Below are 17,242 nucleotides of genomic sequence, written 5' to 3' on the forward strand. Positions count from 1 at the left end.
GAAACTGAATAACAAATACGATAACTGGTTTCAGTCATCGTTTTTGTTCTTCTCCCTCTTCCTCAAAGCTTCCGTGTGAACTATTATCAGTTAATGCTAGATATGCTGGAAGTTTCGATGCGGAAGGTGGGATCATTGAAGTAGTTGGTTCAGGTAGCATTTGTGTCTCGTTCATTTCGACATTTGGATCGTGAGCAATGCTCTTACCTGGTTCTGAATTCTGAATTCTGAATTTTGAAGACTGAATTCTTTGGGTTGAATCTGTTTTCTTCCAAAAACTGTTGAAAACTCTGGCGCACGTCATCGTCATACGCTTTTAATGGCAACCGATTAAGCAACTGACTAGTTTTAGCAACAGTCAAGGTTTAATGTCTTTGCAAAAATGATCTTATCCATTCAGAGCCTGGTACGTTGTTCTTTAATATTCGTACTCTTCTGCCAAATCTATCCAAATAGGCTATTAGAATGCAGCAAATGTTAAAAACACTCACTGGGAAACCGTACTCACTCATATCTACTATGCAGTTTACGAAGGATTGCTCTTCGCCCTTGTCACATATCGGAGGTTTTCCCACAGGTTTTGTGTGCTGACCTTTGAGCTTATAGTTAATCGTCCTTCTGGGGATTTTGAAAATTTCTTCAACCTTTCTTTGACTGATTGTACCATTTCAAATAGCCTCCAAACACTGCTCCACTCTCTTTGGTGTAAAATCACAGTATCGTCTGGCATAAGGCCGCTGTTTGTGTGTTCTTGACATTTTTGAATAAAAATATACCATCAGGAATTAAGTAAGTACACAAAACCTATAGATATTTAGAAAAATGTCAAGTTGTATTAGCCGTTTTAAGACTTTTGATCAAATTAATTAACTATGGCCCTTTATGGATACTTTGCACCAGGTGCAATGTTACCCCAAATGTGGTCAATACAAGTCAGTTATGAAAAAAATATAATTTTTACAAAAACTTGACAACGTAACCAAAAAATACAGCATTTGAGAAAAGCAGGGCCTACCTACCTACGATTTAGAGACCACTCACTTGTTGTAACTTGTTTCAGTATACTGATTACACTGGAATTTTTCGGACACAATTTTCAGACAGAAAACTTTCTTAACGTTCAGACAGGAAAAACGCATTGAAGCAATAGCGACCGACTGTTACTTCCGTAAACTAAAAAGTAGATTGAAGTGCCATCTATCAGAAACAATAGAAAGTAGAATGAAAAATGTCATGTTTCAGAGATGACCAGCTCCACAATTTCTTTACAGAAGGTGGTGCAAAGTATCACCCATGGTGCAAAGTATACCCACTTTACGGTATATTGATTTTTATTTATCGAATATTGTACATAAAATAAATAAATATTATTTTTATAATACAGTATATGGCATTAATTTTAAATATTTACACAACTAAGTAACTAACCATCTCGCCGCTTCCCCGCAGGGGTAGGCAAAGAGAACATCTCATACATACCCGCCTATTATTCCGACTCCTGACGTAACCACTTTCTTACCACAAGTATATTTCTTGTAATAACGGTTCTCAAATAGTTTTAAAAATATGTTATTGAAAAGACATCAAGTAAAGTATAAAAAAGTTAATATGTCAATGTGATTTATGCGTTATAATATCGAACAAGAACAGGATTTGAAGATAATTGTGATCCGACAAGTTAACATTTACAACATTTTGAGTGTATCCAAATACTTGTTCACAAAATCTGGATTATCTCCAATTACAGGAGTTATTTTCATATTATTTTTGATATCTCATCAAAGATGAGATGTCAAAAAATAATATGAAAATAACACCTGTAACTGGAGATAATCCAGATTTTGTGAACAAGTATTTGGACACACTCAAAATGTTGAAAATAAATTATCTGGTCAAATTATAAGCTTAATAATAAAAATGAAAATGAAATTTTCTGGCGTTTCTCATGGTGTGATTATAATCCAGGATTCGGACCTCACATACTAATAAAAAAAATTCTGCTCAATAAAAAGTTTCTTTTCATCTCACCAATATCTCCAGTGAAGTTCTAGTGATTCAAGAATAGTGTTTCAAAATTGGTTCATATATATAGAACTTCCAAGAATTTGAGTAGTGTCGTTTCCAATAATGGGTAGAATTAGTGAACGTTACTCGTGTGTAAAGTGATCACTTAAACCAGCCTATGACGGTCGTCAGCCCCATTAATGCCCAGACTTCTATATTCTTCTTCATCTTTGATGAGATGTCAAAAAATAAGTTAACATTCTCAAAATAAAATAATTTTAAAACAATAATACGAAAACCGAGACTCTATTCAAACTTTACATCAATAATTGATACCAGTTTTAGTAGATATTTTGAATAAAACTCCTTAATCAGCAACGGATATGTTTTCCTGAAATGTTCATATATTCTACCAATACAAATCCATTGCAAATCTCTAAATAGAAAAATACTATTTCTGTCAAATTGTAACCCGATACCTTCACCCAATGATACTGACGCACCATAACATGATATTGTGAACAGGTTATAACCCTAAACTAATAAGAACACATGGTAATGTTAAATTATTTTCTTGACTACTGTACAAGGAAGGCAATTAAACTTTCGGAAGTAAGTTATTATTCTTCATAATGTTAGAAAAGTTATTTATGCTTAGAACTTTCTACACGAATTTCAGAAAAAAAAATTAGTAGCATTTATGGTACACAAAACAAGAGTAAAGACGAAATTGACTTGTATGACAGTTTTGCATTCAAGTGACGATATTATTCATATCCGTTGAATTTGTTTGAGACAAGCAGTACTTATTGATAAATCTATCTCTTATATTTAATATAAGTTAACCTTACCCCTTTCCGCGCCAAATGGTGCATAGGGCGCTGCTTCGCATAAGCGCAGTGTTACATTAGTCGTTAATTACATGAAGGCATGCGCTTCTGGTACCAGTCCTGGTAAATTGAATAAATGTTACAGTGAAAAAAACACTTGTATTCACGTTGACCCCCCCAGAAATCGAACAGGAGACCTCCAGCATGGCAGCCAAACACTGTCGTTTATCTCAGGTAAATATAATAATGATCATACTTCGTGGAAATAGTAAACGGTTCAAAAATAACCAAACACGTGTTATCGTAGATGCCAAACAGCGAGAATGAGTTAAAAACATAAATGTTCACATCATGTTTAAATGGCACGTGCGCGCAGGAGACGCATTGCGATGGTGTTGATGTGTAGCGTGTATCCGATCTGTTGATACCGATACTAGCACCGGTGCACGAGGGACCAACGCGAGTCGGAGCGCTCAGTCGCCGCGCGGGAGGCCGCCCTAAATAAAACCGCGTTCGCGAAGTTTGGGCTGTCGTGTTCCTAGTCATTTTCTTCGGTTTTCTTCTTTTCTTGTTTCGTCACGTGGTATCCGTCTCCGACGCGAAGTTCCGCACCCCGACGCCAGGTGACGCCGTCCGGCGCTGCAACAAGTCGCCGTCACGGTGCATCTTCCGCCGACGCCGGTGCCACTTCCCCTCTGCCGCCCTACTCCGCCGCAGGTGAGCTGTTTCTGCACATTGTTTTCATTGTCTAAGGTTAAGATATCGGACCACGCGACCGTGATTCTCGGACAAAGAAAAATATCGTCTCTCTGCCAACTATCCCGTTAATATTTCCTTTCCGGGAAAACGTTCGAGAAACACGCAGGTACGTTAATTGCTTTTGATGTTTTCGTATTTTAATTCGGTTTAGATTATTATTTGTTCGATCGTTTTATCGATTTATCATTTAAGGATCGCGCTTTCGCTCGAGGGGTAATTACATAACAAGGAAAGCTCGTCCTTTGTGCAAAAACAAAGATAACAACAGATTTTACGAGAAGAGGGCGCCATATTGTAATTACGTCAGAATTGTTCATTTTCATATGTATCCAAAAGTTTAATGTAAATCTCGAAAACGAGCATGCTCCGTTTTCGAGTTTATATTCGATCGAATGTAAATTTAATATGGTCGTTTCTATTTTTACTGACGCGCTTTTTTGTCTTTAGGACATCCCCTACTGTGAATTCCGAGAGCGCGCCGCACCGGCCCGCGCCAGAGCGCCTCGCGCCGTCAGATGTTGCCCATTCTCTCTGGAGACAACTCTAGTGGACTCGTCATCGCGCGCAGGATCTCGGGACACACGCACAATGCGAGTCGCGCAGTGCGACGCTAAGTCTACCTAACCATACTCATCATGGACGACAGTTGCTCGAAAACCGTCGGAGGCAAATGTTTGCGGCCGGTGAGAAACAGACGATACTCCAGGTTTGTCAGCGACTTCTCCAGTCTGTCTCCGTTAACTAACACAACTAACAATACTAATAAAGGCAAGTACCTACCATACTAAATGTTTCTATTATATCATACTCTCACATGTCTAATTACTAAATTTACCTTTATATTTCTTGTTCAAAATTCAAATATTTTATATATTTACTTTATGTTCTCGACAAAATAATTCTTTAAACTTTGTAAAATAAAACAAATTTGATTTTAACCACTTTTTTTTAGAAGTGGTTAAAAACAAAGTTGTTTATTTTTTAAAGTTCATACAATGTGCCACTAAGTATCTGCGAAAAACATTCAAGAAAATAATTCTTTCTTCACAAGAACTTTCCATTCCTCGCCCCCTAACACATCATTCTTCAGTAATTCTTTCTCTGTCCAAGCGGCTGGACTATGGAATAATTTACCTCTTCTTGTAAAAAATGCACCCTCTCTAATAACTTTTATGAAACGTCTGAGACATTACTACCTATCACTAGAATCCTAACTGTCCATCGAACCTCATTCGTTAGTTTTTCCCTCTACCTTCTTGTCTAAACTTCATTTTTCCTTTGCTTCCTTGATCATCAATTTGTGATTTTTTTTAATGTTCTAATTGAAAACAGATTGATAAGGTACCAAACGTTTTGACCGATAACACTAGTCTGCTTTTGGTTGGTTGGAAGAGATTGATTTTTAGCAATAAACCCGCCAATGTACTTATTTCATTTCTGTTCATGAAGTTTAAATAAATAAATAAAATAATGTTTCAAGAACAATGGAGAAGTTTATATGTTTTTGAGGTTCACGGGTGTGTATTTTTTTTACAGAAAGTCATTCGCAGTCGGGCAGCGTCCTGCCAAGCGCCTATTTACGCCTGAAATAAAGCGATACCTGAAAGAGTGGCTGATCCGCCACAGAGAGAACCCGTACCCTAACAGAGAGGACAAGAAAATCCTCGCAGTAGACACAGGACTCACATACATACAGGTGCGCAGGATCTTTGTTTTAATACATTCACATTATGCACTTATATAATGCGTAAAATACTATTAATATATCACAGTTATACACCGAATGAATCATTTAGTTTTCTGACAAAACAATACATGTTAATTTTACCAACAAATCTGCAATTTAAATACGAGCGTATTGGGTGATAATTACAAATCTCCAATAAAAGAATTTCTCAGATATTCACGAAAAACTTTAAGCACACATAATATTTTGAAATTTGGTGAAACTTGGACGTACTTTTAAAATGATTTAAAGAACGTTTTAAAATGCATATTTTGTGACTCATAAAATGTCCACGTTACGCGGTGGAACAGCGTTCTGGCACCTTTTTTCACGGATAAATTAAATTTTCATTAAATGTTTAAAATTAACTAGACGAAACAACGTTTGCGCCTACGTAATTACAAACTATATTATATAATTCATCACAATTATAAAATGTGGTATTGTAATGAATATTTAAATAATATTTGAATTTTTTTTCAGTAAAAAGCTTGACATGAATTTTGGGACCTTTTTTGTTAAAAAAAAGCCTTAGATAATTATAATATTACTTCTAAACATTCTCATATGCATTTTTATGTGAAACATCACGTTTTTAACAAACGAAATGCTTAACCCTTTTGAAAATAAGGTTAAATAAACGCGCGACATATTATTAACGGAAATTCTCTCGTTTCCAGATCTGCAACTGGTTCGCAAACTGGCGCCGAAAGTTGAAGAATGCCGGAAACGAGCGACACAGGAAAACATGGGGACACTTGATCAAGTCCTACAACAACCACGCGCAGGGTAACGTGGAGCAATTCAGTATCTGTTCGGACGACAGCATCTGGGGGGAGCCCGACCCCGTCAGTCCCGACACTCGAGCCGCCTCCCCGGGGGACCACTGCTACAGCACGGCCCTCGCGCGCCCCTCGCCAGACCTCCACAAGCTGACCTCCTTCGCCAAGTTGGAAATCGTCGAGTCGGACAACCGCTATAACGCGCAGTGCTACCAAGTCAGCTCGACCACCGAGGAGTGCAAGAACGACGCGTCTGTCGGCCCGCCCAAGTACAAGAGACACTTGTGCGAGAAGTATCTGAAAGGAATGAAGACGGATAGTGGGGAAGGCGGCGACTCCGCGCCGCAGCCGGTGATGCTCACCAAGTGGCTGGAGAGCGCCGCCAACTTCCAGCCCTGTCAGAGCAACTACGCGGCGTGGGGCGCGGGCGGGCGCAGGGACAAGCAGCGCCGGGCGGCGCCCCCGCCGAGGGCGCTCCCCGGACGAGAGGAACACCCCCGCGGACACGGCAGAGAGGAAGTCGAGGCGGCCGTCACCCTTACGAGGCTCGCCGGCCTTTTCCGATCTTAAAACTGCTCAATTAAGATTTATTTATTACGACTGAGAAATGTGATACAATTTTTTGATCTTATAATACTAATTTTATAGTACTTATGTACGAAGTGCGACGCGTAAATGTGTGAAATATTAGAATAGTGGAGGACACCTTAGAGTAGGTTTTGTGTGAATAGTTTATAAGTAGATTTAATTATTATTGTGATTTCCTTTTCAAAATTAAACATCGACAAGTTCCATTACATTTAAACGTACCTACATTATTATGTCTATGTTTTACATTATATAAAAACAATATCGAAACACCTCCGAGACTTTGATTTATTTTACGTACCTAACCACAAATAGACGTTCCAATCAGAAAGTCCAGATTGGTAGGGTGAACACCACGGCTGTCCAAACTCAAAACACAGTAAGGGACTTTTTTTTGTAGTACTTTTTTTGCATTTTTACACTAAGTACATTCTACTTAATCCAAAAATGCAACAAAAAAAACGTACTACACAAAAAATGTCCCTTACTGTGTTTTAAGTTTAGATAGCTGACCACTGTTACTGTCACTTTAAACAAATTTGTTCAGTCAGTATTTAATTACGACTAAACAATTCAAACTATTAATGCAATTAATTTATGCTATAAAAATATTCAGATTGTGAATGTTTAGTTCAAAGTAACTATATTTTTACATTTTAAAAAAATCTTGAAAATAACACAAATACTAATACGAAAAGTCATAAACTTCAAGATTTTGAAATATTAGAATTCTATAAAAATATAAATAGTAATAAAACCATAGTTGACAATATGACAATGAGTAAAGCCTCTTCTTTCTTCTTACATATTGTTCATATTCCCACTGATAAAAAGTAAGAAACAGCCCTCATTCACAATTTTCAAATTTGAGCTTCACATATGGTGTTTGATAATGATGTCGAATGCATCGAAACACGTATCATAATAGTTATTAAGAAATAATAATTATTACCAAGTAAAATTAAAATAATGGATTGATATTACCACAAAATTACTGGGGAATCAATAAATGAAAAATTAGAAACGCTATGCCCGATATTGTCATCTAGAATCTAGAGCGGTGGCTCTGAACCTTTTTGAAATCAGGGAGCACTTTTTATCATAAGGAAAATTCGCGGTACAGCAAAACTAAAGATCCAAAAAACATACAAAGATAACTTTTATTAAAAATTAGACTGATTATTTTATTAGACATGTAAAAATTACATTTATTAAAAAAAAAATACATAAAATCATGTATTTTTTTTTTAATAAATGTAATTAATGTAATGTAATAAATGTAGTTTCATTTTATGAATGAATTTATCAAACACAATTGCATAAATTCATTCATAAAATGAAACTTTTTGCGGCGAAAATTATTTAATGTGCTTGTCGACACCTGAGCTTGTTGGCTTTTACAAATTTCAGCAATATTAGGTCTAATATTTGATATAGCTACTCTCATTTCTTCAAAAAGGAATAAAAACTGTACAAGTAAATTTGAAACTATCAATTTCAAATTACAAATTATGGAATAGACTATAAAATAATAATAATAGTAACTTATATTGACATGGCTAGTTTTTTCTTTGGCTGATTCATATCCGCAAAAATGAGTGATATCTCTGGTTCCAATCTAGAATTAAAAGGTTATGAAATAAAACAAAAATGGTAAATACTTATAATTTATTCAATGACTATTTTTATATTTTGAACTAAATAATGTCTATGGTTATAATTAAAAAAAAACACTCTGAATATCTAGATATCTTACTCTTCTTTATTTTCTTCTTTGCCTTTTCTAAGCATATCTACATATTGATCGAGTTCATTTACAATAATCGACTGATTTTTTGACAAATTGTCCACAACATTGGAAGCGCTCTTGTCTAGAAGATGACATAAATGGGAGAGCATTGCGGGCAAAGCAGGAAAAGCGGCATACTTCACCATTTCATTTCTGGATAATAACTGCCCGTCAACTATCCCAGCTGAAATTATAAAAAGAAGATTACTAAATAAACAATAAGGTATTATTGGCCATATTAAAGCCCGTAATAAAATTATTCAAAAAATCTAATTTGCTTTTGTTAAGCTATGTGAACAAGCGCTACGGAGGCCTAATAACTTAAAGAAAAACATCCTCACTTAAAATAAATAAAATTAAAACTAGACTAGGTCAAGAGGTTGGTGATCGGTGTTTTAATATGACACATAACAAAACTTTGAACTTTGTGTTTAAACAAATTAGAAAATAAATCATACATAGCTAGGATTACCATAACTATGAAGCTCCTAACCGGGACAGGTAGGGAAAATAAACAAATACAGTGGAACCTCTTATAACGAGCATTATTCATTCCAGCATCTTACTCGCTAAGCGAAACATTTTTTCCCCTAGAAATCTATGTAAAATACGATAATGCGTTCCATGCCGAAAAAATACTAAATTTTTGTGTATTTTTTTTTATAAACGTTTATGTATGTAAAATTACTTGTTAAAATAAATTGTTAAGGAGTGTAACAACTCCAAATACAATTTAAATTTTAAAATAAAAAAAAAATAAAAACATTTGTTTTTGCTGACGCTTCAAAATTTGGCGTAAATGGGTCAAAGCATAATCGTTGAATAAATTTGTAGCGCGAATAGTCACCCACTTATTAGAGTAATGCTTCTGAATGTATGGTACAACAGTTTCTCATGCTTACCGAAACTGTTTTCCCATAATTCTATGTAAGGAATGCACCGTCTGAATAGATAAATAGAGAGTGCTTGCGCAAACCGGGTCAAAATATAAACTGGCCGGGACTCCGGGACCCGTGTCTGAAACCGGGACAATCCCAGTCAAACAGGAAGTATGTTAAGCCTATTGTAGCTGCAAGAGCTTTATACCATTTAAAAAATAAATCAATAAACGAATATTAAATTCTTACCAATTAGCACAAACTGGGGAAGCTTTTTCAAAATTCTAAGCAATGTCATTACTTGGATTTCTTCAGAAAATATTATTTGTGTATGTGAAACAAACAAGGGTTGAATACTTTCGAAATTTGTGCCCTTCAAAGCCATCTTCAGAATGTTTTTACCATAAGTTCTCAAGTGCATATTTTCAAACTTTAGATCAGAAAATACTTCGTACTTTTCCAGCATTGTAACAGGATTGACATGAACAAATGCAACCATTTTGGAATGGTTGAACCAGTTTAGACATTCTTTAGCAAGAATACGCTCAAATGGGTTCTCAACTTTGACTTCTGGATTACGATTAATATTTGAACACTTGTTTGCGACATATCTCGTACTCTTGAATGTACCTTTCGGATATATTGGTTTACATGTATCTATTACAAGTTGCCGTAAAAAATTGGGCTTCTTGGGTCTCTGAATATTAATTTTCCCTCTAAACCTTCTTAATTCATGCATCGGCGTCTTAACTTGGAGCAGGACTAAAAAACATAAATAAATTGAGCATAAATCAATAAGATAATAGGTACGTACTTTACTAAAAAATAAAAAATGTTTAGAAATTTACCATTTTGTAAAAACGACATTTCAAAAGTTACTTAGTGAGTGAACTTATAAAACTAAAACTGTAAATTAACCTTAAAACAATTTTGACGTGCAATTACTTTGTAGCCATATAAAAAAAATTAGAGGTAAGTAAGTAAGGGTTTTTTTTGTTTGTTTTGAGGTTTGGTTTTAAAACTGGCAACATTGTATCTACACTTTGACTTGTAGTCAGTACGTTTTGCCATTTTACCATGAATAGAATGAATGACCATTCGTTCGGCGAATGGCCGGAAACAATATTCAGCCTGATCCTCTTTTTCAACTCAAAATTTTGTTCACTGATGAGGCACATTTTTGATTAAGTGGCTACGTCAATAAGCAGAATTTCCGAATTTGGAGTGGAGGAAACCCAGAATACTTTGTCGAGATGCCCTTACATCCATTAAAAGTCACTGCTTTGTTAAAAAAGCTTTACAATAACTAGATTTTTTTTAAACATGAAAAGCAAGGAAGGAAGATTCATATGTCCGCTTAATTATCTGTAATTAAACAATATTAGCAAAAGATAACGTTATTTTATGAAAAAAGAGAGTTGACTAATAGGAAGCTAGATGCAACCTCTTCCAAAACGACCCTATGTGGGATGCTATAAAAGCAGTACAAGAAAAATCCCAGCTCTCTTGCAACTCTCTTGTTCGCTTGTTCTCTTGCTCATGTTCCTCTGGTGCTCTTGCTTCTCCTGCATTACTGACAGCTACACTGACACGTGGAAACTTCCTCGCTGAGACATATAAACTCTGGACCGGGACATCCACCTGAGACGGGTAATTGAAGCCAGCTATTTTCAGGCTAACTCTATGCAACTGCCTACATAAAGCAGCCTTCAAGGATCCAGTTTCACTATCATAGCCTGCCACATCCAGCCTTCAACTTCTGCCAAATCATTTACAATTTTTTAAATGTACAAATGTAAAATTATAGTAATAGTTATAATAATATATTTAATGAAAGTATTTGATCACACATCTCCATCTGGTCAATGTTCGGTTCCAAAATAAAAATTGACAGTAAAAAGGTGGTGATAACTTAAATGATCGCCCAACAACCGTACTACACTCTGTTCACAGTTATTTTACCTTTATTTTTTTTAAATAATTAAATCAATTAAAGTAAAAATATTTTTTTTTGTAAATTGAGCTAAAATATCTGTGAACAGAGTGTAGTATATAATCTTTGAATCGTACACAATAAACGAACGAACTCCGACATCCTGTCTATCTTTACTATCAACCGAACGCTATCAACTGTCACATTCGGTTTGAGATGAAATCAACAAAAAAGTCTGGGAGCACGTGGTGATTGACAGTATTATTATTATATAAAATATTTTTTTTATTATACATTAAATAAAATACTGTTACCCGGTAATTTTATTTTTCATATTAGTTTGTTTATATTTTTAAAGCTTTGCGCCGTAGAAACGTAAATTCAATTAAAATATACCTGAATAAAAGCGATTTTAAATTTTAAATTGCTCACGACGAATAAAACATTACTACGTACCCGATTTTCTCATAAGATAACAATAAATATTGTTTTAAATAATTAGGTTAGTATTCAATACGTATGATGTATTTTGGATACTTATTCTGCTTTTTTGTATCTTCGGACCGTTTTCTTCTAATATTCATTTCATCCAAATGTCATATTTTACTCAAAGAGAAAATCCTTCCATTGTTTTCTTATTTAAAATCCTCATTGCAGGAGTGCTATAAATTTTCTTGAGGTTTCAAACCATTTTGTTTCCCTTGGACATGTATTTTTCCTGTTGCCTACTTTTCAGTGGAGTCATTGTTTGTTAGTTAGTTTGTTTAATAGTTACTTGATTTTTTATCAGTTAGATGTGTAATATTTTTTAAAAAATACATATTTTTCAGAAAATGAGACTTGAGACTCCACCGTCATCAGTCCACGGAGATGATGAAATTATGGATGACGGAGACCTAAATGAAGAAGAGTTACTTTATGTCGGTGACATAGATGAAGTGCTAGATGCTGCAGAAAGGGAAAATTCTGATGATGATAACTCGGACATATTAGAGGGAGAACCTCCGGTAGACGATGCTAAGATTGTGTTCTCTAAGCATACAGGATCAGTGTTTTGCGGGTCAATCCATCCGGCTGGAAAAATCGCAGTGACAGGCGGAGAGGATGACAAAGCATTTATCTGGAATACAGAGACGGGAGATGTTGTCTTGGAGTGTACAGAGCACATGGACTCTGTGGTGTTTGCGGACTTCAGCCATGACGGCGCGTACCTGGCCACCGCCGACATGGGCGGCTCTGTGAGAGTACTAAAGTGCCCCGGAGCCGGTGAGGAGAAGTGGGAGTGCGTATGGGACTACCAAGCGGGAGACTTGACCTGGGGGCGCTGGCATCCCGCAGCTAGGGTACTGTTCTGCGGAGCCACTACGGGTGAAATTTACATGTGGAAAATTCCATCAGGCGACACTAAAGTCTTGCAAGGTCACGGGCAGAAATCAGAATGTGGAGTGGTGAGTTGTATTATTATTATTTTTAAATATCATTTATGTGATGAAGGTGGTATTATTTAGCCCCTCTATATATCTGTATTCTTCAGAAAGTAGTACTGAGTCTGGACTGACATAAGTGATAATAACTAATAAATGTATATTGATAGATTAGAGTCTAAAACTACTAAATTCTTTGGGGTCCTCAAGCCAGATATACACACAGCAGCTTGGAGCTAATGCGGTCGGATCATTCTTCAGTTTCAATACAAATGCCCCATAAAATCCCAAAATGAACCAACTAGAGTAGTCAGTTTTACACTGTAAATAAAATTTCACAATTTTTAAACAGACCTTATAAAGTATTAAGTAAATAGAGTTTTGTTTTTTGAATATTGAAAGCATTAACTTTGTGGATCATATTGATATATTATTTTGAGAAATAAAAAGGCTTTGTTTTTTGATCCAATTACACTTTTATTAACCAACTAGTTTCGGCAACAACCTGTTGCCCTTTTCAGGGTTTAATTTATGACTAAACAATTTAGTCATAAATTTAACCCTGAAGAGGGCAACAGGTTGTTGCCGAAACTAGTTGGTTAATAAAAATGTGAGTGGATTAAAAAAAAAGTCTTTTTATTTCTCAAAATAATATATAGAGTTTTACCCGACCTATATTTTAATTTCTAAACAATGAAAGCTGTGTTTTCATTTTTAAAAAAAAAACTAAGTCTTCCGAGCTAATAAAGCCAAATCCTTTGGATTAACAGAAGGCCACAAAAGAAAACCCTTTGAAGCAGTGGCGTGATTTATTTACAGAATTTTATGCCGAGTAGGCATAAGTATTAATGAGCTAATGAAATGTGTTTCTTTACTAACAAGTACAGTAACAATTCATGTTTATTATAGATATTGACCGATGGACGTCGATTAGCTGCAGGATACGAGGATGGATCATTGAAAATTTGGGACCTTAAATCTTCAACAGTCATTCATCATATAGCTGCCGACTCTGCTCACTCAGTATCCATAACGGCAATTGATTCCTACCACGATAATAATATCATCGCTACTGGTTCCCTCGATGGTATAATTATGATTATTAAATATATTTTCCAGATGTTTTCACTGCCGTTACAATGATTATTTTCAAGTTATTGTTATTTATATTCAGACTGTAGTGTAATGGTCCGCCTCCGTAGTGTAATGGTCAGCGCGCTCGGCTACTGTTCTGGAGGACCCGGGTTCGATTCCCAGGGGGGGTAAGAATAAATATTAGTGATTTTTTCACTGTAATATTTATTTAATATTACCCTGGACTGGTACTTGAAGCGGAGGGCTGATCACCTTTCCTTCATGTGTAAACGATCAAGATAACACTGCGTTTATATGACGCAGTGCCCTATGCACCATTGGGGTGCGGATAAGGGTTTTATTATTATTATTATTAAGAACATCCCGGAGATAATCTCTACAATGACAGTTGAAACCTTGGGTTAAAAATAAGTTCTAATAATAAAATTATTATATTCAAAGAGAGGTACTTCCACCAAAAATTGTACTGTGTAGAATGCCTTGCATATCATTGTTCTCAGGATGTAAACTGCATCATTAACGCCTCAAGTGTTCATACATTTTTTAAATATTTTTCTTTCCATAACTCTTCAAAATGAAATATAATCCAATTAGAAGTGGAAAGTTCAATTATACAATGAAGTAACATTTTATAAAAATGTTTTTATTTATTTTTGAAAATAATCTTCAAAATCGTTGGTGCAGTACATATTACAAAAATGTTAAATTGGTTTTTATTTTCAGGTAAAGTTGTTTTAACTAAATCGGCTATTGGTAAAACAATTGGTATACTAGATGCAGGTTCAGAAATCGAAGCCTTAGCATTTTGTAAAGAAAACTCCCTCGGTTTCTTAGCTGTTGGTATGTATACTTATTCCATACTGATTAAAACTTAAATAAATAATAAAAATTATACATTTTGTATTTGTACTACAATTAAATTATAATTTTATTCACTTTATCATTTAAAATGTCTTAGACCAGGTATGTCAAACTCGCGTCCCACGGGCGGCATGCAGCCCGCGAGTATCTTTTGCGGCCCGTGGATACCCGCGGTTATACTTTTAATTTATTTCAAATCTTCATTGAAATCATTTTTATGTACGGGAAATTCTTTTACAAAATCATTAAGTTGGATCTATTGTACCTGTTTGTAATGTGACTGTCTATGATAATAAACTAAAGTTAGTTAAAAAGGAAAATGAGATTTTTGAGTTTTTTGATGTGGCCCTTTGGCGTACCCAAAATACCTTCTGCGGCCCTTGGTGCCTTTTGAGTTTGACACCTCTGTCTTAGACCATGACACATGTCAAATGACTGTCTAGCTGATGCGTGTTTATATCTACTAGACCCATCTGTTGACATGTTCATGTGCATTTTCTTCACTCTTTTTTTTAACTAAAGTTTTTTTACGCCTGCGGGAGGAAGGGATTTGATAATCGTGCACATATAGTTTAGACCTGAACAAAGAAATTGGTTCATGAAATTCCTATAAAAAAATTAAATGATTCCTTCTCTTCTGATTTTTGAAATTAGGCCGGCGCAGAAGGTAAAAATATATTTCCCGTCCTTAAACATCAAGCGACCTAACGGGTAGAAATACCTTACCCATTCTTAGTGTGTTAAAGTAATGCTGTTTAATAAAATGTTCTACCTTTGAATAAAGGCTAAACGTACTTTTATCATATTCATTACTTTAACTGTTAGATAATTTTTTAAGAATTTTGGAATGATCATTTCAAAATATGTATGTCTTGGATTAGTTAAAAAATAGTGGAAAGTTAACTGTAATGAAATGTTAAATGATCTTTGTTTTATACTTTATTTTAGGTACTTTAGATGGGTCTATTAGCATTTGGGATGTAGGAAGACAGACTGTCAGGCACCGATGTGCAGATAGTAAAGATGAAAATGCATCTGGTGTTACTTCTCTTCTGTGGATTAAGTCATTTTTAGTGGCTGCCTGCTTAGACGGGAGTATAAGAATATTTGATGGGAAATCTGGAAACATAATCAAAACATTGACTGGACATCGTGCGGAACTCCTCGATATTTCATACTCACAATCTTCTAATGTTCTTTTAACAACATCTGAAGATGGAACAGGCAGAATTTTCAATTTTGATGTATCAAGTTGATTATAGAATGCTTTAAATTATTATTTTTTTATTTATGTTCCTGTTTACAAATTTATTTAAATAATATATTTTTTTGTACTTTGTTTACGAAGACTTTAAGCCTATAGTTATTAAAATAAACTATTTTTGACATTTCAAATATTTTTTATTTACGAGTACATACTCGGCTCCCCCCAATAAATAAAATCTCTTCTGTTTGGGAGTCCACTATACTTGTTTTATTTTGAACCTCATTGTTATCTAGATTTATTACTGTCTCAACATTGAGGATACGAGAATCTGCCAGCTCCAGAGGACAGATGTCCAGAGGACACTCCTAAGTGGACAGAGACTTCCTTGCTCGTCATCAGCGGCGTACAGGACCATTATGAGTGATGCCGAGGAACTTTCTGCAGATTTAGAGGTTTTGGAGTCTGTTGCAGTAAAAAAAAAACTAAAAAAGGGTATGGTTGCAGAATATTTGTGACTAACACTTCAATTTCATAGGAGTGGCTGGATCAGCTCTCTGATAGCGGCAATCAAACGGAAGACTGTCGAGAATTAGCAGCATTATTGGGATGCTGTCATGACTAGACGTTGGACTTTTTCTTTCTTCCCCGACGTTAGTAAAATACAGGAATTGAAGTCTTCATGGGCCACTATGTTGTCCAACTGGTGTCTGGACATGGAGAGTTCAGGGGATAGCTTCATGAGCTGGTCTTAGTGGAGAATCCGGGCTGTGTATGTGAGGCTCCATCTTAGACGGCAGACCACATCCTGTTGAGATACCCTGTCCTAGACTCGGAAAGGGAGCTCATGCTTGACGGTCTGGAAGTTAGTCAGCCAGGATGAATTTTAGATTTTTTTTCAAAAATATGAACAACTATATATATGAAATTGACAAATTTTCTAGGTCTCAACTTGAGTTTGCAAGGAGGAAAAGTGGGATTTTTGTGAGAATGGACGTTGTACTTGTGATTCTGTATAATTATGTTTGATCAAAGGTGATACATCATAAAGGTATTTTTTTAATGTTAGGTACTGTATTATGCTGTCTTTCTGTGTTGTGGTTAGGACTTTGTGCTAGGGTTGTTTTTCCATCGTTTGTTAGGATTGTGTTAGATTTTTGTCAAGAAAAATTATAAATAAATTATTAAAATTTTAGTAAATCAATTAGAGGGTGAGTACATAAATCCTCGAAGACCGCCTGCTTCCACTCCACCAGGGATCGGGCTCATAGAAGCAGCTTGATGGTAGGTTAGTAAGTTAGTTTATATGCAAATTTTTCTTTTATTATATTTTAATAAATATATGTTTATTTCTTAACATAACTTCAAC

The 17,242-nt window shown here is 35.3% G+C and overlaps 3 protein-coding genes across 4 annotated transcripts; 2 read left to right on the plus strand and 1 right to left on the minus strand.

Moving 5' to 3' along the window:
* Nucleotides 1-4,103: 4,103 nt before the first annotated feature.
* On the plus strand, nt 4,104-6,963 carry LOC148305507 (homeobox protein Mohawk-like). Its single transcript, XM_088266592.1, has 3 exons — nt 4,104-4,299; nt 5,130-5,289; nt 6,000-6,963. Exons 1-3 carry the CDS (start codon nt 4,229-4,231, stop codon nt 6,669-6,671), a joined length of 903 nt encoding a protein of 300 aa, XP_088122718.1. The 5' UTR covers nt 4,104-4,228; the 3' UTR covers nt 6,672-6,963.
* A 1,380-nt stretch (nt 6,964-8,343) lies between these two features.
* On the minus strand, nt 8,344-10,320 carry mRpL10 (mitochondrial ribosomal protein L10). Its single transcript, XM_088266589.1, has 3 exons — nt 10,205-10,320; nt 9,606-10,118; nt 8,344-8,662 (listed from the first exon to the last, which is right to left on the minus strand). Exons 1-3 carry the CDS (start codon nt 10,221-10,223, stop codon nt 8,442-8,444), a joined length of 753 nt encoding a protein of 250 aa, XP_088122715.1. The 5' UTR covers nt 10,224-10,320; the 3' UTR covers nt 8,344-8,441.
* Nucleotides 10,321-11,467: 1,147 nt separating this feature from the next.
* On the plus strand, nt 11,468-16,064 carry LOC148305509 (angio-associated migratory cell protein-like). Of its 2 annotated transcripts, none has more exons than XM_088266585.1 (5): nt 11,468-11,606; nt 12,120-12,737; nt 13,623-13,800; nt 14,532-14,648; nt 15,618-16,064. In XM_088266585.1, exons 2-5 carry the CDS (start codon nt 12,123-12,125, stop codon nt 15,923-15,925), a joined length of 1,218 nt encoding a protein of 405 aa, XP_088122711.1. In that variant the 5' UTR covers nt 11,468-11,606; nt 12,120-12,122; the 3' UTR covers nt 15,926-16,064. The 2 variants fall into 2 exon arrangements, with proteins under 2 accessions (XP_088122711.1, XP_088122712.1); XM_088266586.1 differs by lacking the exon at nt 11,468-11,606 and adding an exon at nt 11,657-11,791.
* The last annotated feature ends 1,178 nt before the right edge of the window (nt 16,065-17,242 follow it).

This window comes from Brachycentrus maculatus, unplaced genomic scaffold (assembly GCF_059751285.1).
Source record: "Brachycentrus maculatus isolate JH-2025_06_01 unplaced genomic scaffold, ASM5975128v1 h1tg000271l, whole genome shotgun sequence".
Lineage (NCBI taxonomy): Eukaryota > Metazoa > Arthropoda > Insecta > Trichoptera > Brachycentridae > Brachycentrus > Brachycentrus maculatus.